Source organism: Dicentrarchus labrax, unplaced genomic scaffold, assembly GCF_905237075.1.
Source record: "Dicentrarchus labrax unplaced genomic scaffold, dlabrax2021, whole genome shotgun sequence".
In the NCBI taxonomy this organism is placed as follows: Eukaryota; Metazoa; Chordata; class Actinopteri; family Moronidae; genus Dicentrarchus; species Dicentrarchus labrax.
This window is the reverse complement of record NW_026136724.1, coordinates 18,337,442-18,362,300: the sequence shown is the minus strand read 5'-3', so window position 1 is coordinate 18,362,300 and position 24,859 is coordinate 18,337,442. Positions and strand designations below refer to the sequence as shown.

At 42.5% G+C, this 24,859-nt stretch overlaps 2 protein-coding genes across 4 annotated transcripts; both read right to left on the bottom strand.

Annotated features, from left to right (window-relative positions):
• Nucleotides 1-810: 810 nt before the first annotated feature.
• On the bottom strand, nucleotides 811-8,251 carry LOC127359271 (methionine aminopeptidase 2). The gene is made up of 11 exons (XM_051393174.1): nucleotides 8,059-8,251; nucleotides 5,831-5,926; nucleotides 5,653-5,715; nucleotides 5,449-5,551; nucleotides 4,144-4,305; nucleotides 3,637-3,818; nucleotides 3,317-3,411; nucleotides 3,120-3,216; nucleotides 2,775-2,878; nucleotides 2,519-2,634; nucleotides 811-1,992 (listed from the first exon to the last, which is right to left on the bottom strand). Exons 1-11 carry the CDS (start codon nucleotides 8,213-8,215, stop codon nucleotides 1,740-1,742), a joined length of 1,428 nt encoding a protein of 475 aa, XP_051249134.1. The 5' UTR covers nucleotides 8,216-8,251; the 3' UTR covers nucleotides 811-1,739.
• Nucleotides 8,252-10,237: 1,986 nt separating this feature from the next.
• vezt (vezatin, adherens junctions transmembrane protein) lies at nucleotides 10,238-24,704 on the bottom strand. 3 transcript variants are annotated; one of them, XM_051392101.1, is made up of 12 exons: nucleotides 24,539-24,704; nucleotides 23,188-23,325; nucleotides 18,928-19,017; nucleotides 18,616-18,800; nucleotides 17,842-18,126; nucleotides 16,848-17,005; nucleotides 16,274-16,422; nucleotides 15,202-15,575; nucleotides 14,647-14,840; nucleotides 13,671-13,777; nucleotides 13,249-13,456; nucleotides 10,238-12,713 (listed from the first exon to the last, which is right to left on the bottom strand). In XM_051392101.1, exons 1-12 carry the CDS (start codon nucleotides 24,572-24,574, stop codon nucleotides 12,151-12,153), a joined length of 2,487 nt encoding a protein of 828 aa, XP_051248061.1. In that variant the 5' UTR covers nucleotides 24,575-24,704; the 3' UTR covers nucleotides 10,238-12,150. The 3 variants fall into 3 exon arrangements, with proteins under 3 accessions (XP_051248061.1, XP_051248062.1, XP_051248063.1); XM_051392102.1 differs by having other exon boundaries at nucleotides 16,848-16,993; XM_051392103.1 differs by lacking the exon at nucleotides 24,539-24,704 and adding an exon at nucleotides 24,157-24,443.
• Between the last annotated feature and the right edge of the window lie 155 nt (nucleotides 24,705-24,859).

Sequence of the window (24,859 nt, the reverse complement as noted above, 5' to 3'; positions counted from 1 at the left end):
TTTGATGTTTTACCGGTTTTAACCACCGGGTTTGTTTGTTTTTGGAGGAGGAGGATACCTCTGCGGATAATTCGGCTCGCGGTAAAAACCTCCTGGACAATGAATGAAGGAATCTTAACCGGGATAAGCTGACGGCAGTGGCGAAGACCACAACTCCCATGATCCCACGCTACTTCTCAACGTCATCAAACTTAAGTCTTTTTGTTATTGTTTTGATGTGAGAGACCCCTGTGCGGCAGAAATTACATATTGTATGTTTAACATTATTTTCATTATTATTAATATTCCTAGCTTTTTCATTATTCATTATTTATTAAAGTGAACAGAATATGAAGCAAAAATTCATATTTGAGAAGCTGGAACCAGTGAATATTTAACTTCCCTGCTTATTATGAATAGTTTGACATTGTGGTTGATACTTTTATTTACTTCAGATCATATTTAAAGATCAATACCACTCTGATATCTGTCTAGAAACAGAGAAACACAGAGAAACACCTAACCGGGCTCCGTTCAACAGCAGCAGACTCCCAATACATGTATTTCCCAAAACGTTCTTCTTTTAAGCAAAAATGCCAAAAACAAAACATTATCAATCACCATTTTCCGACAGTTTATACATCAGATGAGTAATCGGGAAAATTAAAAAGCAAAATAACTGATAATGAATATATACAGACGGGTGACAAATTAAAAAGGAAAAACCTTAATTAGTGGAGAAACTTTAAAGTGTCACCAATTTGTATATCTATCGATCAATAACCTCGTCTCTCGCACTGTGACTAGAGACACCAGAAGAGGACAACCCACAATGAGCAAAATCATTTTAATCATCTCTTTTTTTTTCTTACAAAAACATTTGTCAGGGAGTTCAAAATGAAGCATTTTTAACCGGGAACATACAGTGGCGGGCGGCAACCATTCCAAAGATATTTTACAAATATCGGAGAAACGATGACTAGAGGGCCAGAGTGCAAGAGTTCCCTCCTGTAGCGACAGAAGCCAAAACATACAGCTGCAGATGCACGGTGTCTGTACGAAGATGGCGTTTTTTTCATTACGACACCCGGAGCTTTTAAATGTTAGGAATTGTCTGTTTTGCAGAGAGATTTTTTTTTGGCCATGCATCGGCCTAACCACATCTTACACCCATCAGTAGCATTTGTGCTTAATTTAACTCGAGCACTAAAAGCACTGGAGGCTCAGAGTGGAGCCATTGAAACTTTGAAAATGAAAGGGGAGGTGTGTAGGGGGGGGGCTCACTGTCTCTTTGAATACTGAGGGTGCACTAGACTCAGCGGCTGCTTAAATAAATGTTTAACTGTTTGACAGTAAACTTTTAATAACGTGTAAAATGAGGTCCGCAGGACGCTGAAGGAAACTACAATGCTTCCTCTGTTGGCTTTTTATATATATATATTTTTTTTTAGCTGTGGTTGATAGAAAACTCAGAAAGCCCCGTCCTTGTTCCTTTGCAAGATGTGAGTGGTGCATTGTGGGTAGAATACAGTAGCATTTGGCATCCCTCAAAGCTGCTCTGAGACAACCACGTCCTGGTTTAGAAGCTCTTTTCTTTTTCTTTTCTGCTGTTTCTCTGAAAGACGAGTTGCTAACAGGGTCTGGAGGTGCTGTGTGGTGGTGACGAGGAGAGGGTGTGTGTGTGTGTGTGTGTGTGTGTGTGTGTGTGTGTGTGTGTGTGTGTGTGTGGTGGTGTTGCTGAAGGTTGGGGTTGGGGGGTGTCAGTAGTCGTCTCCCCGGCTCACCACCTCCTTGCAGGTGGGCCTGAGCAGGATGGTGTGCTCGAACTGAGCGGTGTAGCAGCCCTTGGTGTCGCAGAGGGGAGGGTAGGGGTCCACGATGCCCAGGTCGCACAGGTTCTTCAGGGCCATCAGGTACTTGCTCTCGCCCAGGCGGTCCAGCCAGCGCCGGCAGAACGCCAACGTGCCGAAGTTCTCATTGACAACGTTCAGCAGGTGCTTCGCTCTGGGCAGCCTGGAGAGGAAGGAGGGAAGTAAACGGTTATTTTAGACCACAATTTCAGTATTGACAGTGCCAATATTGTTCTTTTCAGGACAGGTAGTGCAAATATGTGTATATGAAGGGATAGGAGGAGGTTTGTCACTGCTCCAGGGATAAAAGAGCCCGGTTGGTGGGACATTGTAAGCCAGTGTGTGTGTTAATAGTATTCAATTAAAAAAATATATTTCCCTGAACTTCTGTGTTTTTCTTATTTCCATTTAGGATGAAACTCTTGAGGCAAAAGCTGATACTGCAGTGTAACCTTTAATGTAATTTTTAAATAGATTTATGGACTTTAATCCTTACCAGCTGTATGTGATTTATCTGTCCTTTGTGACTGATTTATGAATTATTTGTGTGATTTATTTTAGGTGCTTAGAGGATAATGAATCGATCTCCAGAGGTTGTATCAGACTCTTAATAAATTAACTGATCAACAACTTAACCAACATAAAATAAAATAAAAAAGGTGCATGCTGCGTGTACAGGGAAGCCTCACCTGATGGGGACGTGGCCGACGTCAAAGTTTTTCATATAGTGAGAGCACTCCATGTCATCGTGAACAACACCTTTACCCGTGCTGCCAAATGTCTCGATGGCATAAACCTCTCCTTCCTGCGGGGTGAAAACACACAATCAATAACCAGATTCTAAAAAAAAAGCCTTTAAAAAAATGATACTAAAATATCTGAGCCATAATATTCCAGACATGTCCAGTGTTTAAGACAAATCAGCATCAGTCGGGATGAGCTCACCTCCATTCTCGTTGCTTCTCCTCCTTTAACGATGGGCACAGTTTTGCCTGCATGTATTCTGTACTGACCGATTGAATGACCATTCAGGTTTCGGATTGGCTTCACTGGAACAGAAGAAACAAGTTTTGTAAATTAAAAAAGGCCACAATACATTTATTACTGCATGTGTGAACTGACATCAGGGGTTTAAAGCTACTGCAGTGTTGTGATTGTACTGGTTATTATGTCTATGTTTTGAAACAGGACCTTCAGGTGTGTCCGATTTAGTAATATGCAGCATTAGATTGGGATCAATAATAACCAGGAAATCCATTATGAGCTGTGTGTGTAGTTAGAAGAACCTACCTTGGTATGTTTTGCCGTCGAGCTCAACCTCGTAGGACTCCATCACTTCTTGAATCGCCTCTCCGACGTCACACAGGCGCACGTCGATGCCTGCGTTCTGCCACACAGACAAACAGGAAGTCGTGAGTTTCAGGCACCGTGCAGATCAAAACACAGCAGAGTGACGGTGTGTTCTCGTGTTTGTGCGTTAGTCCTACTTTGATTCCAGTATTGGTGGCGTCTCTCACGGCTTCCAGCAGCTTGTCGTACTTTGGATTAAATGTGACAGTGAAGGCACAGTCAATGATTCGCCCTGCAAACAGACACCGAGCAGGAAGCAGACCACCTTTTAGTCGACGTACACGTCTGCGTTTAAGCTGTTGCACTTACAATCGCAGACATAAATCAAAGACGGAACCGACTCAGGCTATTCAGTGTGATTAAAACCTCTTGTGGCAACCCATTATGGATATAGAGTGGGCCTTGAATGCATCGCTTTTAAACATGCAGCTGAAGCAGCTCTTAATTCATGTGGTACCGTTGATGTGCGTGCCGAAGTCGATCTTGCAGACGTCGTCGTACTGCAGGACGGTGGTGTCTCCGGCGTTGGGAGTGTAGTGGGCGGCGCAATGGTTCAGGGAGCAGCCGGTGGGGAAGGCCAGGCCGGCGTTCAACTTGTTCTCCTTTATCAGCTTACGAGAACAGTCCTCCAATCGCTCGCTGAGATGAACGAAATGAGGAGATTTAACTTTTTTTTTCGATACTGAAGAAAACCTAAAAACCTGATGATTCTCAGGCAACTTCTGGGGTTATACGGAGCATCCTTTTTCTATGATTGACGTCAGAGATAATCATATCTCTTAAAGTATAAGTCTGAATCTAAACATGTGTTTGGTGTGTTGTACTGCTGCAGCTCCAACAGCTGACCATGTTGATAATCGGGCCAAATCAGCGGTCCGAACTACCTATCCCTTTCACCTCAGCCACATATACAACTGAATAACACTCCTGATGAAGTGGATCGGAGCGGTAAAGGCAGCCTCACCAGATTTCAATCATGGTCATGCCCGGTTTCATGAAGCTGCGAACGTGCTGGCGGACTTGTCTGTGGGCCTCGGCTGCCTGTCTGAAGTCGCTCCACACCTCCTCGTTGGCTTTATCCAGCACGCGCTTCTCGTCGTTGGTCGTACGCCACGCTGCGCTGCGGCTTGGAGAAAAACACAACAATACGTCTTTTTATTACGGGCCTCGTGAAAAGGGGAAAGTAAACTCGTTAACTTAGCGCTGCAGGCAGGAACTGCTTTTACAACACAACAACAAAAGCTTCTGACTCATCAGCTGGCCTCTATCACCTGACCTGGGTCAATGAGTCAATCAGGGTTGCCACTCTTATGTAATGGCTAAATATTTCATAATTAAGGGCCTATAATTCACGTTCGTCACAGTACAATACAAAGACTTGAATGGCTTTCCTTAGCGGCAGTAGACATTTAAGGCCTGCCACAACCTACCAGAATCAAACTGCCACTTTAATATTGACCTAAATACAAGACTTTGTACCATTCTTCATTTTTAGGCCCCAACAGTCGGAACTTTTTTCTTTTCTTTGCTTTATTGTGATCAATATCTAAATAACCAATTAAAGTCAGAGGCATGTGTGTTTTCTCTTGGTTGGAAAACATAAAAACATCGGTGCTGAAAAACACAATTTTGAACCCGTTTTTCACATAAAACTTAAAGAAAAAGAAATAAAAGAGTACTTGATTTTTTTTTGTTTAATTCAAGGACTTTCAAGTACTTTCCAGGCCCTGTGGCAACCCTGGCTAACCTGCACAGAAGCACATAATGTAGCACAGTAGACAGCTGCAAGGTTATCAATGCCAAATTTTACTAACAAACACATTTTGAATATTTGAATACTGGCCACCTGTGAGTGGAAGTTGTTCAAATTTAAATGTAATATATCTGATATGTTGATTTTAATTAATTTTAGACTTAAATTTAGCAGTTTTACACCTGCAAACATACTAACTAGTAATATTTTTAGTGCTTTTTAAACAAGATAACCCTCAACTAACAATTTCAGACGTTTTACAAGACCTACAAATACAATCCTCAATAGTTACAAAGTGCTTTACAGGAAGACAAAAAGCAGAAAGGAGAGATAAAAGAAACAAACAACAAGCAGAATTTTGTGCAAGAACTGTACAGCTTGCTAAATAAAATGCATAAATTCAAAGAAAAAGCCAATTATTATTATTTTAAAGATGATATGGCTTCCAGAGCTGAGCTTCAACACCAACGAATATGCCTAAATACTAGCAGGGGTTCATGTGTGCGCTCCTCTTACCCATCTTGTGAGACGGGGTATTCACATTCCTGTCCGATGGGGAATGCTCCACTTGGGTATAAATCACAGATGGGCACAGACGGGGGATCAGTCTGTGATTTGGCTGGAAGGAAAAGAGAAAACACCCCCTCCGTCAGACACCACCGCAGTAGGAACAAACGTTTTTATTTGCAGCACAAACGACTCAAATTCAGGTCAACTCACGTCCTTTCTTCTTCTTTTTCTTCTTCTTCTTTTTCCCTGCTGAGTTTTCGCCATCGTCTCCGTCTGCGCGAGGAAAAAAAAAAAACCTTAATACGCCGAGTGTAAGGTTTACACCTGATGTGTGTGTCAATACACGTGTGTCAGCTAGAAGATTGTGTGCGTTATTTTAGATAATCACCTTCCTCGCCGTCCTCCTCCTTCTCTTTGTCCTCTATCGCCTGCTTCTCCAGCTGTTTGGTCACTTCGGACACACCATCGGCCTCGGCCTCGGCGCCTGCGGCGAGCGAGGAGAGTCGTTAACAAGCAAGAACGCACAAACACAATCCAATAAGCAATCAACCGGCGGCAGTCAGAAGCTGCTGTTTCAGCACCGGCAGCGGAAAGTAGAGGACGACGTAGGAAAACAATAAAGATATCCAAACATTAATTCTTATATAGGCGTCGTCCTTTAGAGCAGGATTCTTCCTTCTGTAACCTGTGCAATAATATATTTTAACTTCACATCTGTACAGAAATACTGTATATAGTTTGTACATACAACCCTAATTCTAGTTTATTTTGTTATTTAATGTGTATTTCTTCTTTTCCTATCTGCTGTGTTACATCTGGAGCTGCTGTAACAAGTAGCATTTCCCCAGTGTGGGATCAATAAAGTCCGTCTCTACCGATACCAATCTGATGCCAGTACCCCAAATTTAACTTAATTTATACAGCGACACTGATAAATAATCTTTGGGGTTCAGTATCTTGCTCAAGGATACTTTGTCGGATGGCGGGAGGCGCCGGGGATCGAACCAACAACCTCTTGAGCCACATAAAATACTATACATATTATTATTTACCAATCATTTATTGGCTGTAATTTAATTATCCCCATCTTTCATAATACTACAAATTTCCCCTTCATCTGCCCTGATAATTGTCGTGCATTCGTGGAAGAAACTGTGTTTAATGTGGATCCGTCAAACCCAATAACAATATATTGATGCAGCAGACACAAATATTAAATGTTACAGCATCTATTAAAATATAAATATAATATACACAATGTGTAGTTAACAGGAAGAAACGAGCAGCTGATTGTGTTGTTGTTTTTGTGTGTGCTGTTTGATGGTTAATTACTGCTTACTCTGAGTGGCAGCCGCTCTAACTAACCATTACGGATGTAAAGAGGGTTTTTAAAAAAAGGGAGTCGCTCGTCAACAAAAAATGAGTCAGTAGCAGAAAGTGGAGTTGACACCGATCATGTCCTGACTTTTTAAAACAATAAATCCCACAATTCTGCACGAAAGCTTCATTACATCAGCCCCAACACTGCGTCTCTCTCTGGGTTTGTTTAAGGGTGTAGTGCTATTTATTCTTTCTCCACAACAAGTAGGTATTCAGGTAAGTAATATTTTATACTAAATAACAAAAGGATTTTGATTTCATAACCAGGAATAAACTTCTTTTAAACGACCCTGGGGTGTGTCCTGCAAGCTGTAAACATTTATTAAAATGTCTCTATGTTGCAGGTGATTTAATGGAGTTTTAGTTCTAGGTTCATAATGTTTTTCTTACATAATAACTCTGGCAAAGGGGTAATTACGAAACAGGAAAACTTGGCTACGGCTCAGCGCAGTGGGCAAGTACAACAGCTGGTAAAACGAGCATTTAGATCATCGGATTGTTGTGTTTTCTCTCATTACAGGCGGTAAATTGTTTCTCCCATCAACTGTGTTCAATGTCACTGCTCCTGCATGTGGATCTGACTAAAGCCCGGCGTGTTTCATGAGGCCTGACAGGCGCTACAGCAACACAATCCACACTGCTCTCGACCCGCATGGCTAATGAGGAGGAGCGTCAAGTTGGACGTGCTTCAACAGCGGTCTTCCGGCAAGACTTTCAAATTAAACGTCGCAATGTACAGCTTTTCTGACGAGCATAAGTGTTAATTAATTCGTTATATATGCTTAATTAACTATATATAAATGTGATATTATCAACACAATCTCCTTTTCAAACAGTAAAAAAATCTAACAATTGTGTGCTCTCCATTAATACTGTTTGTCTTGTGTCAAATTGAATGTTTAATTTCTCTTTTGATTAAAAAAATAAATAAAACGTACTTTTGAATGTATAATATATATTTAGTATTTTTTTAAAATAACAAACCGAATGAAACGTAGAGGAATAACAACATTTTTTATGGTCTGTACGATTTTTAAACTGGTCAATTATTTATTTTTTTTGCTCAAAAACAAAAATAACGCTTGTACACTTTTATTTTGAAGGCGTCGTCCCCTGGTTTCCGGGTGCGTCGCGGCTAACTGTCGCTAACTTGACGCTCGCTCTTAAAAAAAAAAAAAAGTAACATTAGCTTTCGCTAGCCTCGTTAGCAAAGAACCCCGCTCGAGCCAGCCTCACCTGTCGTTGCGGACTTGTTCTTCTTCTTCCTCTTCTTCTTTTTCTTCGCCGTCTCCTCCGCGGGCTCGGCCTCTTCCCTGTCCTCCGCCTCGCCGTTCAGCTCCCGGTCCGGGACTGGCTTCTGGTCCGCTACCTGCTCGGCCACCACGTCCGCCATGATCACAGGCGCTGCTGGAAAAGGAAGCGCGATGGACTGTGGGAGTGCTGTGTGTGATGCTGCGTTCACGGACACTCGGGGTTTTTTTTATTTTATTTATAACTTTCATTAATGCATTTGTTATTATTATTATTATTATTATTGTTATTATTGAGAGGATTAATATTAGTAGTTCTATTAATTTGCTTTAATTCTTCACGTATACTGTGTGAAAGAAAAGTTAGGATCATGTAAGCAGATGATATATAATCTCTAGACATTCAACTTTATTGTAAACACTATTATATTTTATTTTTTATTATATATATATATAATATTATATTTGCTGTTTGCACTATATTTCCCCTGTGCTTGAAACTTGAAATCCTCCTACAGGGGATTGAAAATAAACATCTTATCTTATAATTAAGGCTGTTATTATAATGTTATGATGCAGGTTGCCATTTAAGTTTATATGATGCTTTTAGTGGTGCGAACAGTAGTAAGAAATAAGAAATGCTAAGACCCTTTTGTCCCCTTTTGAGGGTTAAGACCCTAATTAGGTTTGGCTGCTCTATTTCTCTCTTTTTTACTATTTTTTTTAACAAATAAACACATTAAATTATGTTTCATGATGCAAAAACACATGAAAAAGAAATTCTATCACATTCTGCCTTCACTGTGCTCTAAAGAAAACACCCCAAACATCCTATCAAACACATTTTGCCAGCTCATGACCAAGCGTGTTCAGAAATCGGAGCTTATTGGGTGCACGTGAAGGCAGCAGAAAGTAAAACATGCCGAATCAGCTGAAGCAGTTTGAGCACTGAGCAGCGAGCCTGGAGGGGAAATCTCCCAATATCATCAATACACTGCAGACAAGAGTATGAGAGGCTGTAATATTTACTAGCATAGATAAAACCAAACTGATTAAAGCTGTGAGCAAAATAAATAAAACAACACATAACATTAGACATGGTTATTTATAAAAGAGTTCATTTTCGCACAGAAATATACAAATATTTTAAGTTTGGCACCCTCATTGTACGGTGGCCCTGAGGTGCAAATCAGAAAACACAACACAAAAAGAGAAAACACAACGGCAAATCAGAAAACACATAGATATGGACCATTGGAACCCCTGTTTCTACCTCTCTTAGGTATCCCACATTAACATGGACGTATTAATACAATATTTTCCTTATTTAGTGGTTTGAATTTTCAGATTTGGCAACTTGAACACATAGGTCTGGCGGTGTTGTGTTTCCGGTTCAAAGGACGGACCAGTTCTTTTGTCCAATCAGCGACGAGGGTACCTACCTTTTCCGGTTTGGTTAATGTCGTTGTGTTTTCTGATTTGTGTTGTGTTTTCTCTTTTGTGTTGTGTTTTTTTGTGTTGTGTTTCTGTTTGTTTGTGTTTTCTTTTTTGTTTTGTTTTTTTGTCATTGTGTTTTCTGATTTGCCGTTGTGTTTTGCACCTCAGGGCCACCGTATCATTGTCATCCATGATGATAAAAAAAACCTCTACATTTGCCACAAGCAGCAGTGGGAGTTACAGAATTGACCACTAGGTGGCAACACAACAACAGCAAACAACCTAATAAAATAATGTTACTATTAAAGCCGTGTGGTGCTTTATGTTTAGAAGCATGTATGCAGTTTGCTGCAGTTTCAGTATGTGTGGCTTTATATAGATATAGAGAGAGAGTCAGATCCTCAGCTGATGCCTTTAATGCCCAACTAGAGCTAGAGTTACTGAAATATGGAGCTTCCCTTCTTAAAACGCATTAAATCCAAAGACAGGGCACTCACATGCTCAGTCTTTTAGTCCACTACATCAGGTCTGTATGTAAGTCTCCGCAGGCAGGAGTGGCTTTAAAAAGGAGGGGGGGAGCAGCTGTTGAGGTTGAGACAAATGCAAAATCCCACAAAACATATCAGGTAACTCACCAAACCTGTTTCTTACCTCCCCCCCCCCTCTTTAAAGCAGAGTGAGAGTCTCTGAAACATGAGCGCTAGAAAAAAAGACTTCAGGATACAACGAACACTTCCAGAATGGTATTTTATTTCAGGGTGGAAAATGCAGGAGGGGGGTTGGGGGGGTTGGGTTAGACCCCATCACGGGTCAGGACAAGGCAGACATGGTGACAAGAAAGACTAGGAAGGTGGAGGAAGAGGGGGTAGGGGGATGGGGGGGGCATACACCAGGGCTGTCAGACTCTTATGGCAACTTCATATGAAACATAAAGTTATAGATTGCCCTCACATGAGAGAAAATCAACCTCTTTTTATCTTTTTTTTTTTTTTTTAATTACCCGTACAGGTATTTGATTTGAAACCTCACAGCAGCACAGTTCATTGAATTCATGCCACACAATTCAGTCCATAAAGTGTCAAGTTCCTTATCTTTCCGCCGAGTGTGCCCCTGTAAACACAGACGCTTTTAAAAAAAAAAAAAAAAAAAGGGAGTTTCAGTCCTTTTATGAGTTCTTCTTACATACAATAGTGTCGTATTCCAAATATGTTATTTTGAAATAGGATCGTGGACGTGTGGTCGGGGCTATGTGTCCGAGTAACCGTTACCCCCTATTGTTTTCCACTCAGAGAGTAAAGAGATGGATAAAAATAAAAGCGCTGATAGTAAAAATAACATCTCGCTTCCTCTTCTTGCAGAGCTCCCTCACAACTTTGGCTTCGTTCACACTGCAAAGTCTCAATCGCTCAGTTCTGCAGTGTGGACGCAGCCTTTTTGTGTGTTTACATTTATCTGCCTATAAGAAGTTATGTCAGCTGGGTTCAACCTTCTGCTTTGAGGTGTGTTCAGATAGAAGCGAAAGTTTCGGCCCGCGGTCGTTCACACAAATTCGCTGGATTGGGTTTTTTTTTTATTCGGACTAAAACATCCAATGTACCAGCTGCAGTGGTGGAAAGTAGAAAGTACATTCGAGTACTATAGTTAAAGTACAATTTTGAGTCTCTGAAATCCTTTTTTTTTTTGTTTAAAAATGTAGTACTTGTATTGCCGTTGCTACATATCGCTGGCAATATTTAGGTTCTGTTGGATACTGAATGCAGGACTTTTTACTTTATACTAGACAGTATAATTACTTTTTACTAGTTTCATTCTGTGTTGATTCTGGCGGTCTCTGTGGACAACAGTGGTAGTGTCTTGTTTCATTGATTTCAAGGGGAATCCGACCCGATAGCAGGCGCTGATGGTATTGTTTACTTATTTAGGTCAAATAAATTAACCGTAGCTTTACAGCGGTTAGCTCTCTCTCCGCTTTCCTATAATCTCTGTAGGTTACATAAAGCCCCGGGATAAGCTTGACTTTGTAGTTTAAGATTACGCATTTTAAAATCACGTGGACAGGTCTTCGCTTTAATTCCCCGGGCGAATCCGTGTCTGATCGCATACATCTGTATCTCAGAATAATGCGCTCAGCCTCCTTCCAGCCCCAAAACTTCCTCACAGTAACTCAGACTGGAGAGCTTCGTTTACAGTGACTTATGAGAAAACTGCAATACAAAAAAATCTTCTCAAACAATCCTATAACACATCATTACACATTTTCTTACGCGTGGAGCCCGTCGCTTGTTTCTCGCAGTCTTCGATTTTCCTACATCTACCGATTGTGACCAATATACACTATGTGGATGTAACCGAGTAAACTGTAGACATTCTGATCTTCTGACCTTAACACTTGTAAGGTCATGGTTTGTTTTTAGTGGTTCTGGTACCTGAGTTTTAACAGCAGAAAGAGCAGTAAGAATCGTGGGTAATGTACAGTAACATGGACGGATGGGTAATAGAGAGTGGCGTAAAATTTTGAGGTACCTCCACACCAAAAAACAGTTAAGATGTAACACAGACCCATCGATAAAAGACACCCAGACAATCAGACATAAATACAGTCTCTGCTCAGTGCTTGGTTAAAGCAGCGGGGGGTTTCATTTTAGTCCTTCTCGGGCGTTCGTCTGTCGCTCTCTTCATCCTCCTCCTCATCCACACCATCATAGTCGTCGTCTCCGAACGTCTGCTCCTCCATTTTGATGAGTGATTGTGAGCGAGCCGCCACCTGACTGGCGAGGGCGGAGCTGAAGCTGAGGGCCTCCGAGCCGTGGATCTCCGTCAGTCTGTCCATTACAGAGACAGCAGGGACTTTAGGGATCAGGAAGCAGTCCAGACCATTCTCGGTGTCCCCTTCCGCCAGGACGCCGTCGTATTGGTGCAGCTCGGACGCTCCTCCTCCTCCCCTTGTGCAGACTGAAGCTCCTCCTAACTCCCCTTCCTTTGCCTCCAAACCACAGCTGAACTCCGTCGCCGCCTCTGTGGAGGGGTCAGGCCTCGCCCTGCCATCTCTTCCTTCCTCTTCCTCCCCTTCGTTTCCTGCAGGGGACTCTGAAAGGTGGTTTCCTTCGTCATCGCCAGTTTCTACCGATCCCAGAGAAATCAGAGCGTCAGACAGCTTTGTGACGGGATCTGAACTCTCACTGTGAGCTGAAGGCGTCACAGCAGCTGCAAGAGAGAAGAGAAAATATATAATTTAGGGTTGAACTGATGCATCAGCAACTAAAACTTTATTGGACTAAAACAGACAACTGTTTGATGATCAGTTAATAGTTTTAGCAACTTAGCAAAAAACATTTGGTTGCAGTGTGAGGATTTTCAGCTTTTTTGTTTTGTACCATTGTAATCTAAATATCTTTGGGTTTAAGACAGCTGCTCGGACAAAACAAGACATTTGAAGATGTCATTTTTGGTCTCTGGGAAATTATAATAGTAGTTTCACTAATTTATGACATTGTGTAGACAAACAAAGACAGCTTTCAGATTCTCAAAGACTGGAAAACAACAAATGTACCTTGCTTTCAAAGAAAATTACAAATTGATTCTTGTCATACATTTGGAAAAACTCAGTAGCGTTGTAGAGATTGCTCTTTATTCTCAATCGCTCAACAAAACAAACAAACAAACTGCAGCCTCATTCCAAAAATATGAACAATACCAACAAATTTATCAAAGCAGAGGCATGACATGGGTAGGTGCAGACCTTGGTCGTTGAAGAGCAGCTGCTTCCTCTTCATCCTCTCCCCCTCTGATGCGCGGAAACCCAGGACAGCTTTGAGCTCTGACAGGACGCGACGGGACTCCTCCCTCTCCCGGCGCTGCCGCTCCCGTTCCTCCGGTGACAACATGTCAGACCAAGAACCTCGGCCTTCACCGTCAGAGTCGGAGTCGGACACATAGGCCTCCCACTCCTGGTCAAATGAAACAGCAGGAGAGATTGACATCGGGGAAACAGATGAGGAGGATCGGAATGGAAAAGACAAGTTATTAAATTTTTTTAAAGGCCCTACAGTACGGAAATCTTGACTGCGTTGAGGGAATTCTGGTGTGAATATAATTAAATACAGGTATAAATAGAGGCACACAATGCAAAATGTCAGACAGAAGGTAGTCATTTTATTTTACCAGCTCTTCTGGGACAGGGTCTCTGTCCAGGATCAACGGGTAGGATGGAGGAGAAGCTGGAATCTCGGGTTCGGGGGTACCACACTGCTCCAGACACTCATTATTACCTGCAGAGATGTTGTGCACCGACGTTATTGTAACAAAAAAACTGATGACCTCAACAACACTGTGTTAGCTCTGGTTGGTCTGTTTCTTGTCCTATATTCTGAGGGAGTTCCTTCCTCTATGACAGGCAATAGTCTTGAGTCATGGTAAAGGAAGGAGGAACTCAAAAAAGAAAAAACTTCCTGCAGTAAAAATAGGCCCTGTGTAAATATAACCCTGTACCAAATATACCACTAAAGGGGGTGTCAGTGTTCAGTCTTGTATATATTTTATGGCATATTGAGAAAGGAAGGAAAATATATGAGGAAAAAGTTGTGAACTAGCATTGAACCTTTAAGTAGTATATGTAGCTTGTGTAGCTTATGACAGGGCCCAGTTTGAAAAATAAAATAAAATAGAGAGTTAGATGAGAAGATCGATACAACTCACATACATGTTTGTAAATGTGAAGCAACAAGATGTGCTCGTCTAAAGCTCATTTAACATGTTATTTCTTGTTTGTTTAATCCATACAAAAACAGAAATGTAAAAACAAGAAGTTATGACTTTATGGGGAGTTATGTGCTGCATCTGTTTCTTGGCTGGGAGCAGTGACTTGCTGGCGTCTGCTGGTTGCCTGGCAACTTCATAGTGATGACTGTGTGCTTTGGTGAAATTAAGAGAAATTGGTAGGTGGATTTTATTACTTCTGGACAGAGCCACGCTTGCTGTCTGTGCTGCTTGCCGTAGCTTCATATTTTACAAACAGACATGAGAGTGGAAACTATGTTGAACTATTCCTTTAAGTTGTTTTTATAGTTAGTAACATGAATGCTTAAAACAACAGGGTATTTTAATACACTAGGCTGTGTTTGTGTTGGAACCAGCTCACCTGGACAGGCGTTGGCCCGTCTCAGCATGCGCTCCACCTGGGTGATGGTGTCCTCCCAGCAGCCGGTGCTGGCCTGCATGTGAGGGTGCAGCTGGTGCAGCCGGTCACTGAGGTCTTGGTATCCTTCGAAGGTCAACTCCGTCGGCTCCTTGGACACCATCAGTTTCTCCAGGTCGTCCTCCAGTATGATCATCCTGATGGTAGCAAAAACAGAAGAGGAGGAGGAAAGTTGACAGTACAGATTGAATGTGAAAACTTTTTTTTTTTACGCCCGTGAAATATGTTTTCGCAACTTTATATTATATTGCTGTAATTTATTTTATTTTAGCCCAGTGTAGCACTACTTGGCTCAAAGTGGAATTGGTGTAATCTATATTACATTCAACTTCAATTTCTATACCCTTATTTATGTCTTTACTCTTCACTATGTACTATTATTGCTCTGCTGATGGATTGACCCAGTTTCCCCATACTAGTTATTAAAGTCTAATCTTATGGGAAGTGTAGAATGGGGACAGTCAGGATTGTGCGTGTGTGTGCGTGTGTGTGTCTCACTCGCTGAGCAGGGCTTTGAGGTGCAGCTGCAGGCTTCGGATAGAAGTGTGCAGGGTGTTGAGCTCTCGGCATTTCTCCCTGACTCTCCCCGTCCTGTCAGAGCCCGTCGCCCTCAGCTGGGTCTCAAAGTGTCGATGGAAGTCGTAGCTGCGCTGCACTTCTCCTAGGCAGCTGGCCAGAGCGTGACTGAGGGGCTCGGTCACTGCGGCGATGGACCTGTGCAGCAGTTGGGGAGGAGGAGGAGGAGGAGGAGGAGGGGAAGTGTCTCCTTTGGGTGCTCCCTCTTCTGGCTCTTCTATTCTTTGGGGTGACAGTAGGAGAGCCAGACGACGGAAACATTCAGAGCTTTGTCCCACCCACAGCTGGAACAGCATCTACAGGAGGACAAAACAACAAACATCAAATGTACTGATTTATGACTATAGTACAAGCCCTTCATCATAATACCATTCTGTGCTTTGACTTATGCTTTAAACTGCCAATAGCTGCTTGGTTCAGTCCTTCTACTTAAAGAGCAAAATGAGGTGAGTTCATGAATATATGTGCAGAATCTGCCTACCACCACATCTAATGCTCACTAATTAACATCATGTCTGTTTAATCTGTACAAAAACCAAAGGGTGAAAACAACAACACTGTGGTTTTACAGGAGGTTATGTACCAGACTACCTCTCTATCTCACTTCCTGTGGTCTCTGCTGGTTGCCCGGCAACCTACCCATGACTTTGTATGGCTTAAACAAACAAGACACAAGTTTTAGAGATGCTGGTCGGCGGACTTTGTTATCTTTGTGTCCACAAGGTGCTAGGCTAGCTGTTTCCCACTGGTTCCAGTCTTTGTGCTAAGCTAAGCTACCTGACATTAGACTGGCATCGCGCTTGGCAAAAAGCAGATTTCTCAAAATGTCAAACTATTTCTTTAATATAGTATTCTTCATGAAGGATAAAGCTACACGTTTTTTGTATAGCCACATTCAAGCATCCCTGCATATCTTGCATATCACAATGGTTCACTATTTCCACTCCTGCACTAGTGCTCCACCTGTAACCTGTGCTCGATCCTCAGGTCTTACCTTCAGGGCAGGCAGGCTGTAGTCATCCGTCAGCTCCTGAGCCTGCTCATCACCCAGGTGCTCAATACCCAGGCCGAGCCCCAGCTCCTTCAGAGGCACCGCAGACACATAGTTGGTCACGTTATCGATCTCAGAGTTCAGAGGGAACGTTGGGAGGGGTTAAGGACACATCACACTTCTGTGTGCACCTAATCTTGACTCAGAAAAAGATTACCTCACGTTGACAGAGGCCTATTTCTTATTTCAAATGCACATTTATGACTTTAAATTGTCAACAATTGAATGACATCAAAAGAGGTCCTGGGAACATTTAGAGGAGATGTTATGCAGTTGACTGTTGTTCAGTGACCCAACTAATAAGGGAATAAGAGGAAGGAATTGTTTGTCAAAATATAAGCTTCTGCCAGTTTATTAAAACAAGTCTTTGTTGAAACACAATATTTATACACTCTGCTTTAACTAATAACACCAAAGCCAGGCTAGTTACTCCCGTGTCACTACAAAAGAGGCCGTGACAGCACGAAGACAGACTTATTTGAGTTATTAAGCCTTTTTTCTCCAGATAAAGGATATGCCTTGAGCATGTGACAGGTGGCTCTACGTGAGGCTCTGAAGGCTGAGCGGAGGGCCCGGTACAGGGTCTTCCTCAGTCCGATCAGCTGCTGGCCTCGTGGCATCGCCCCCGGCCCCGCCCTGCTAAAGGAGCTGGCCGCACTCACCCTGTCGAGCAAACTTGACAAGTGAAATGTGATACAACTGTGGAGACGTCCCAAAGAGGCAGGGGGGCACACACAACACTGAACGCCACATCACTAAAGACGACACTGACAAACCGAGACGTTTCAAACATGACCACTACACAGGAGTGACGAACAAGACAATATGAATAAAAATAATTGGGAAATACGCTTTGCTTTCTGAGTTACATGACATGAAGCAATAAAAGCTACAGCTGGTTAGCTTAGCACAAAGGCTGGAAAAGGTAACACAATCTACCTCCCAGCACTTCTAAAGCTCAATAATTAACATGTTGTATCTCATTTGTTTAATGTGTCCAGAAACCGAAGTAGGGAGATTGTGTTACCTGTGGACGGGGCCATGCTAACTGTTTCCCTGTTTCCAGTCTTTATGTTAAGTTAAGCAAATCAGCTGCTGCTTTAACTTTATAACCACTGTACAGACGTAAGAGTGGCACTGAACGTCTCCTCTAAAAAAAAAGTGAACAATGCGCATTTCCCAAATACTATTCCTCGAACTTACTTGGTGATTGAGGTGTGACGCTAGATAAACAGTGTTTTTATATAGACAATGCTACAGCTATACACACAGACAGAGACAAACAGTGGTCTAAAATAAGTGCTAACATAAATAATTAAACACCACTAGACACACTAGCTGAGAAGGTAAGTTAACTAACACACTGCCAACAAAGGAGTGAATTAACTGAGCAGGCTTGAGCCAGGCAGTGACAGTTGGAGACATGATAAGAAATGCGCATTAGCATTATAGTGATTGGGTGATGTGCATGTAGGTTGACACAAAAAAATAAATAAAACGAGAACACTTACAGGGTGAACCCTCTAGAGATGACCTCCGTCTCCTGCACCAATCGCAGGGCTTTGCGAGACAGTCCGGTCAGAGTCTTGCTGTTGTGGACCAGAGCCTGGAGCTGTGTGACTCGCGCGTGGACGGCTCTCTGCATGCGGCCCTGCCTCCACAGTATGATCCCCCGCAGCCCCACCCAGCCCAGCATCACAAGGCCCCACGGGGCCGCAGCCAACGACCACAGGCCGTCGGATGCGGAGCAGAGACCCAGCAGCACAGCAGTCAGGCCGACCAGCCCCGCCATGTCCCTGAGTGAGGAGAACAGGAAGTCATTTTTTATTAGTGGAACCATTATCGGTTAATTTAACAGGATCAAAAGGACAATCCATCAGTTTTACATGTCAAAGTTGATTTACAAGTCACAGGGAATTCTGTTTATTGAAAACAGATGTTTCATGTCTTCTGTGGCTCTAAAGGAGGATCTCTCAATAAAAATACTATTCCTTTAAAATGTTTTCTATTGTTATGATCATACTGCCTTAGTTTTATCGTCCAACCTACACCTACTAATATCACACAACCCAATACTTCTTTGTAGAGACTTTTCCTTCGAATAAAATATCATAGCTGACATGTTTACTCTTGCGAAGAAGGTCACGAGGTCACTCTATTATTTTGGAGGCCAGAGTTTCAGTTTGTACTAGTGTTGTATTGGAAATGCATTATATTCTCCGGAGAGCCAATTATTATGTTGCCCATTCACTGTACAGCTGTGTGATTCTTTCCGAACAATGTACCATAGGGAGGGCCTGGCTATGAGGCTCGGTCTGGGCAGGGCGCTCGCTCGACTGCACGAGCCAGAGGGCGACGAGTCGAGGGTGAGCAGACTGGGGTCTAGCAGCTCGATCAGCTCCACGTCCTCCTGCAGCAGCACGTCCTGGTCTAAAATGCACTTCACCGAGTACTGGCCGAACACACAGTCCTACCAGAAAGAAGAAACGTGTGGGGGGGGAAAAGTGCTTAGAAAGAAGAGATGCCTTTCAAAATAAAACAAGGTGAAGTTGCAGATTTCAGTGCCAGCATTCCTTTCTGTTTGCTATTCAACCTACCAGCTGCTGCCCCAGCTTACGAGATGCAGCCGCCTGGTGAATCGGACTCCATCTCCACAAGGCTTCAGCCAGTCTCCATAAGCGTCCTCCCTGCAAATGACATACAGGGGGGAGAGGTTATAATTCAGTCAATTAAGTAAAGGATCCAGTTTTATGTAGAGAATTCCATTATTTTATGCCCTGACGCAGCCCCTAGTGGATCACTTAAAGTATATTACAGATACAAAAAATAAAGTCTTTCAGTCATTTTAGTGTGTTTTCCTCTAGCTCGGCTCTATTTGCCAGGAATCACACATCCATTAAATAACAACTGTCTGCACTCACAAACATACACACTCGTGGTTCAAAGGAGTATCCCAGGAGACAAACTCTTTCAGGCAACAACAATAAGTGCAATGTGTGTTTGTAAAAAAAACAAAAACAAAAAAACACTCCCTCCCGGGTCTTATATAGCTCTTCTGTGGCACAACAAAAACCACACAGCCAGTTTCAGTTTTCAGTGAATTCCCATTTCGGCATTATAACTGAATGTTTACATTTTCGGCATCAGTAAAACTCAGACTTTTATTGTTGTCAGACGGAAAGGAAGGATTCTTTTAGTTCCAGAAAAAGAAACAAGTTTGTACATCTTCCACTGAAGACACTACACAGAAACTACACACACACACACACACACACACTTCTGTTTTAATTCTTGCTTCCTACGAGACTCAGCATTCCCAGCCATGAATTCCCTCTGTAAACAGTCTGAGACATCTAGTCCCAACCAAGTGTGACACTGTGCCTCACATTTTAAAGTGCACTGACATTTTGATGCATAATGAAACTTCGGGCTGTTTCGAAATGTTGCACGTGTTTTTTTTTTTTTTTTGCAAATGCTAAGACCCTAAAAACAAAATCCCAAACTGTGTAATGCCTAATCATAAATAGGATCTGCTATTCACTAATCTGCTTAGTGTGTTTCGTGGCGTCCGTGAAATGCTTTGTTTGAAAATGGGACTCATTTTATGTTGAGGCTTTAATAATAATAATACATCCATTATTCTTCTGTTAATGTTAAAATAAAAAGACAGTCCTGAGAATCATAACATCCTGTAAATGTGTGTGTGTGTGTGTGTGTGTGTGTGTGTGTGTGTGTGTGTGTGCTCCAGTTCACAGCAGAAGCATGGGGCTATTGATTCAGACTGGGCAGCCTGTGAGCTGACCTTTTTCTGGGTGGGGTAAAGCACAAGTGTTATTAGTCTAAAGGCAGCAGTAGTATTGATTACTGATTGAGAGACTGAGCTTCAGGACTGAGCATTCACACAACACACAACACACACACACAGTCATCAGCCTCAAAGTAGGCCACAAATCTGCTCAGTCTCTCTCTCTGTAGTATCAAAGCGGTTAATCCCATCCGGTACTACAGAGAGATGATGTAAACATTGTACAGATTAACTCACATATACCTGTACTCTCACTCCTGTATAATACCCTGGCACAGTTAGCTCTTGCTCATCAGTATTCTCCTGCTGTCACACAGGGAACACTCCAGCGTCCACACACACTGGACTGATTTCTACTACGTGAGAGGATGGAAACACAGACAGCTGTATGTGATAGCAAGGCTACGTTTATGTGTAAAACATGGTAGTGCTTAAAAGGGAACAATGGAGACATTGGAAAATGCACATTTTGGCTTTAGACAGCTTTAAAGAATTAGATGAGTAGACTGACACACTCTAGTTCAGTCTAAAGCTAGAGCTAACAGATGTGACATTAGTTTAGGATGAAGAATAGCCTGTCCAAAGGTAACAAAATCCACCTACTAAAGCTCAATTATATAACACGTTATATCTTGTTTAATGCGTATAGTTGAGCTTTTATGAGACGGCTGTGTGTCTGATTACTGATTAACCGTTAAAGTCACTTATCAATCAGTAAAAATGCCTCTGGTTCCAGCTTCTCAAATGTGAAAATTGGCTGATTTTCTCTCGCCGATATAACTGTGAACTGAAATATCTCTAAAGCTTTGTGAAGAAGACTTTGCTTTGGGCGCATTTTTTCCCCCAATTTTACAGACTACACAAATAACTGATGAATCAATAATGAAAATAATAATTAGTCGCAGCCCTTAAAGCCTGTATACTGTACATGGAGATTAGGAGAGAAGGGATTGGAGTAGCTTAGAACTGGTATGTACTGTGAACCAGTTTATATACTGGTTTAGAGCAGATTAATTGACAATGAAAATGATTGTTAGTTGCAGCCCTATACTGGCGACAGTACTTTTATGATCATTTATTTGCTTATTCAGTATTACCTCAAATAAACAGCTAAACCAAATATCCAATAAAACTATATTTAGTCTCATATCTGTCAGCATGGGACACTTTATTTATTTATTTAGGAAAAGTTTCAACCTAACATCCAGGACTTTGATAAAACGCCCTGTACTGATGTTCACAAGAACAAAGTGTTGAAGGAGGGAACAGCATTTAAACCCCACATGCATACGTTTTGGCCTAATGGTACTTAAATATCAGCAGCTTCAACATACACATTAATTTAAAAGACCTCCATAATATCAACAGATCAGGTCATGGACATACACACACACCGTACATACCACACATAGTGTATGTGAGCTGCTGTTTGGCCTTTTACCGATAACGTAAATAAAGACAAACCGTGGTCGGTCTACGTGAACGAGGTTGTGTTTTTGCCTCGGCTCCGACTTTATCTGAGCTCCAGGAAGCCGGTCACCGAAGGGACGACCCGCAACCTTTCCTGCCTCGCTCGAAATCCCTCATCCTCCTTAACTCCTTAGAACAACATTGTACGAGAGAGGAAGCGTGACACATACGGAAAGTTCCTGAACGAAGCGAACACAACGCCGTTTCCCGTCGCAAGAGGGAGGAGGGGGAGAACGAGGAGAGGCCGAGCCTGTGATCCTGGATCCAGGACGCATTACTCGTCTGTATGAATCACAGGCCGACTCAAACTAGAGTCATCAATGGCTAAACGCAAGTGCTATTCAACTTACTTACTATACATACTTCACGAGTTTCTTTGACTGCAGAGATGACGTGCACACAGATCCATTAAAAACAGTCATGAACATCAGCATCATGCACACACACACAGTCTGAAAGAGGACACTCGCAGAGGCAGATATAACGTCAGAGAGAAAGCAGAGTACGGTCGCAGTAATCGCATTTGGGCTATCTCTTCAAAAAATCAGAACAACAGCAGGAGAGAGATGGAAGAGAGGGAGATGTTGTCTCTCTACAAACGAAAAGGAATCTGCTGTGTGTGATTACAGAGTAAAGAACACGCAACACAAAATACCTGCATCTGTGCGTATGAAGCCCTTGTTGCCATGTCTTGTCTGATTGAAAGCGAAGCACGTAAACAACAAGTCTGTGGGTGATTGCGTGCCAATATGTGTCACTGTTTGGAATCAATCGTCAAATTAATTACTTTCTGTCTGACTGCAGAGAAGTCCAACAGTGACAATCACACGTGCACACACGCACACAGCCCCAGGTCAGATTGTTTGACCTGATGGAGTCTTTGTTGACGGAGACTTTATTTGTTTGTATTTTTATGATCTACAGCTGATATTTGAGTAATGTAGTGCTCAGGCTGGTATTCAAGGATGTTACAATGAAATGAAACAGAAGAAACCAGGAAATTCTCACATTACAGAACCTGCAACAAGAGACGTTTTGGCAGTTTTGCTTAAGAAATGGCTTAAATAGATGATCAAAATCAATAAATTAATCAACTTATTAGTGCAGGAAAATTAATCTGTATTTTTTTTTTAACAATACATTCTCACAATCCACAGGTTTGAACTTCTCGAAAGTAAATATCTGCTTGTTTTCTTAGTCTTCCATTAGAGTAAATATACAAAACTATATATAATACTTTTAGATTCTGGACTTCTAGGTGGATTTTTCTATATTTTCTGACATTTTATGGACAAAACAATTAATCGATTTACTGAAAAAACAATTAATAATTCTCTATATTGTCAATTGATGCAAATGATAACGAAAACAATTATTAGTTGGAGCTCTAATATGATTATTATTTTATGTCACTGAGTTTGTTTTAGTATGTTTTACATGTATTTTTACATGATTTAAGTGTTTCACCCGGCTAAAATGTTTCATTTTTCATTAAATAGATGAAGAAATTAAATATTTTCAACAGTGCAAGAGGAGAGAACAGATGTGTGTGATATTGGTCTCCATGACGGGAGGAACTCACTGAAGTTTTCCGTGGATCTTCGTCGGAAGAAGTGAGGTCTCCCTCTTGTCCGCCATATTCCTCCTCCTGTGACGCCGTTGGGCATGCCTCAAAGTCTGTGTGCCCTAGATCATGCAGGTACTGGAAAAGAGGGGAGTTCTGCAAAGGGAAAAAGAGAGAGACAGTCAGAGAGATTGAGTCGATGACAGATGAGAAGGAGGAGGGAACGGAGTAGCAGGAGACAGATAAAATAGCGCCAAATCGTCAGAGAGGAGAGGAAAGAGAGAAAATGTGGCAAAAAGGCCATCAGTCTGACGTGGGTTGAGCTGACACTCATCCTGATTTTGTCCTGGTTTCTCCCCCAGTGTGAATCCAAAGGTGTCCTGGATCTGATAAGCGAGGGAAAGAGCATCGCCGTCTACTATTCCCTCAGGATCCATCAGCTGAAGTTGAGGCTCCACCCTCACCCCCAACAGTCCCCGTCTCTCCTCTATGCAGCCTCACTTTTCTTGTTCTGGGAGGAATGCCTTCACATGTGAATCTGTAAATCAACAGACACTCCACAAGAGATGCCAGGGCTGCGTTTTGAGCCTCTCTCAATGCAACCCAAAAAAAATATATAATAAATTCCCCTTAAGCCCTCTCTCCTGCATGGAAACTGGACTGAATGTAAGCACAATTCATCCTCTAACAACCCAATCTTTCTCCAAGGAGGTATAAACACAGACGATGCTATTTTCTTTCCCCCCTGAACAAAGAAAGCTCACAACTAAAATCAACCATGAAATAAGCAGAGAGGAGGGGAAAAAAACACCCCGTGCTATAATTTGTCCAAAAGATGCCTGACCCAGTTCCCCCCCCAAACAGCTGCTGATCCTCTGTTGCTCAGAAAACATTACTTTAGCATCTCTGCTGTGTTTTTTGACGCCCTCAGGGACAGTTTAATGTTATTTAACATGCACAGATAGCTCACAATGAAACGCTACTCACATGCATTGTCACACGCAGCTCATGTTGTCACCATCCAGATGTAATAGCTACGCGTGTGTGTGTGTGTGTGTGGAGGGTTTTTTTCCAGAACCGACGCATTGGATCTGGTCCTCCCCACCCCAGCCTAATAATGCCGAAACACAACCCAAAACAATGCGCAACCCTAACCCAGCTCAGCCCCTCTCATGACCAACAAAGCTCCTTGGCAGACACGCAGGTCGCAGCCAGCCAGAAATGTGGATTTGTTTGGGATTGTCGGTGGACGGCAACAGGACAGGGGGGGGGGCTGCTCATGCTAAGCTAAAAGCTGCCGTAAATGAATCGGTATGACAAAGCATCGGCTACGTCTTTTCGATAAAAGAACAATGGCGGCAGTACAAACCTCAAATACCACATCTTCATCAAACTCCTCAGTCATTGCTCTCCGCCATCTACACGCAGCCCGTTTTGCATTCTGGACTTGTAGGCGGCGGTTGGTCGGGGAACGGCCGTTGGGAAGTTGGTAGTAGCCGGTTTTCGCTAAACTTCGCGTAACGACTACAACTCCCGACATACACCTCGTCTCCAACCGCCGCTTCCTCGCGAGCCGCGGACAAAGCGCTCGCGTCTAGTAGAGCGCCTCGCGTGGCCACGAGAGGCGTTCGGCGCAACCGTTTGGAACGCTCGGAAAGGAAATCGAGTGTAAAGTTAGCTGAATAACAGC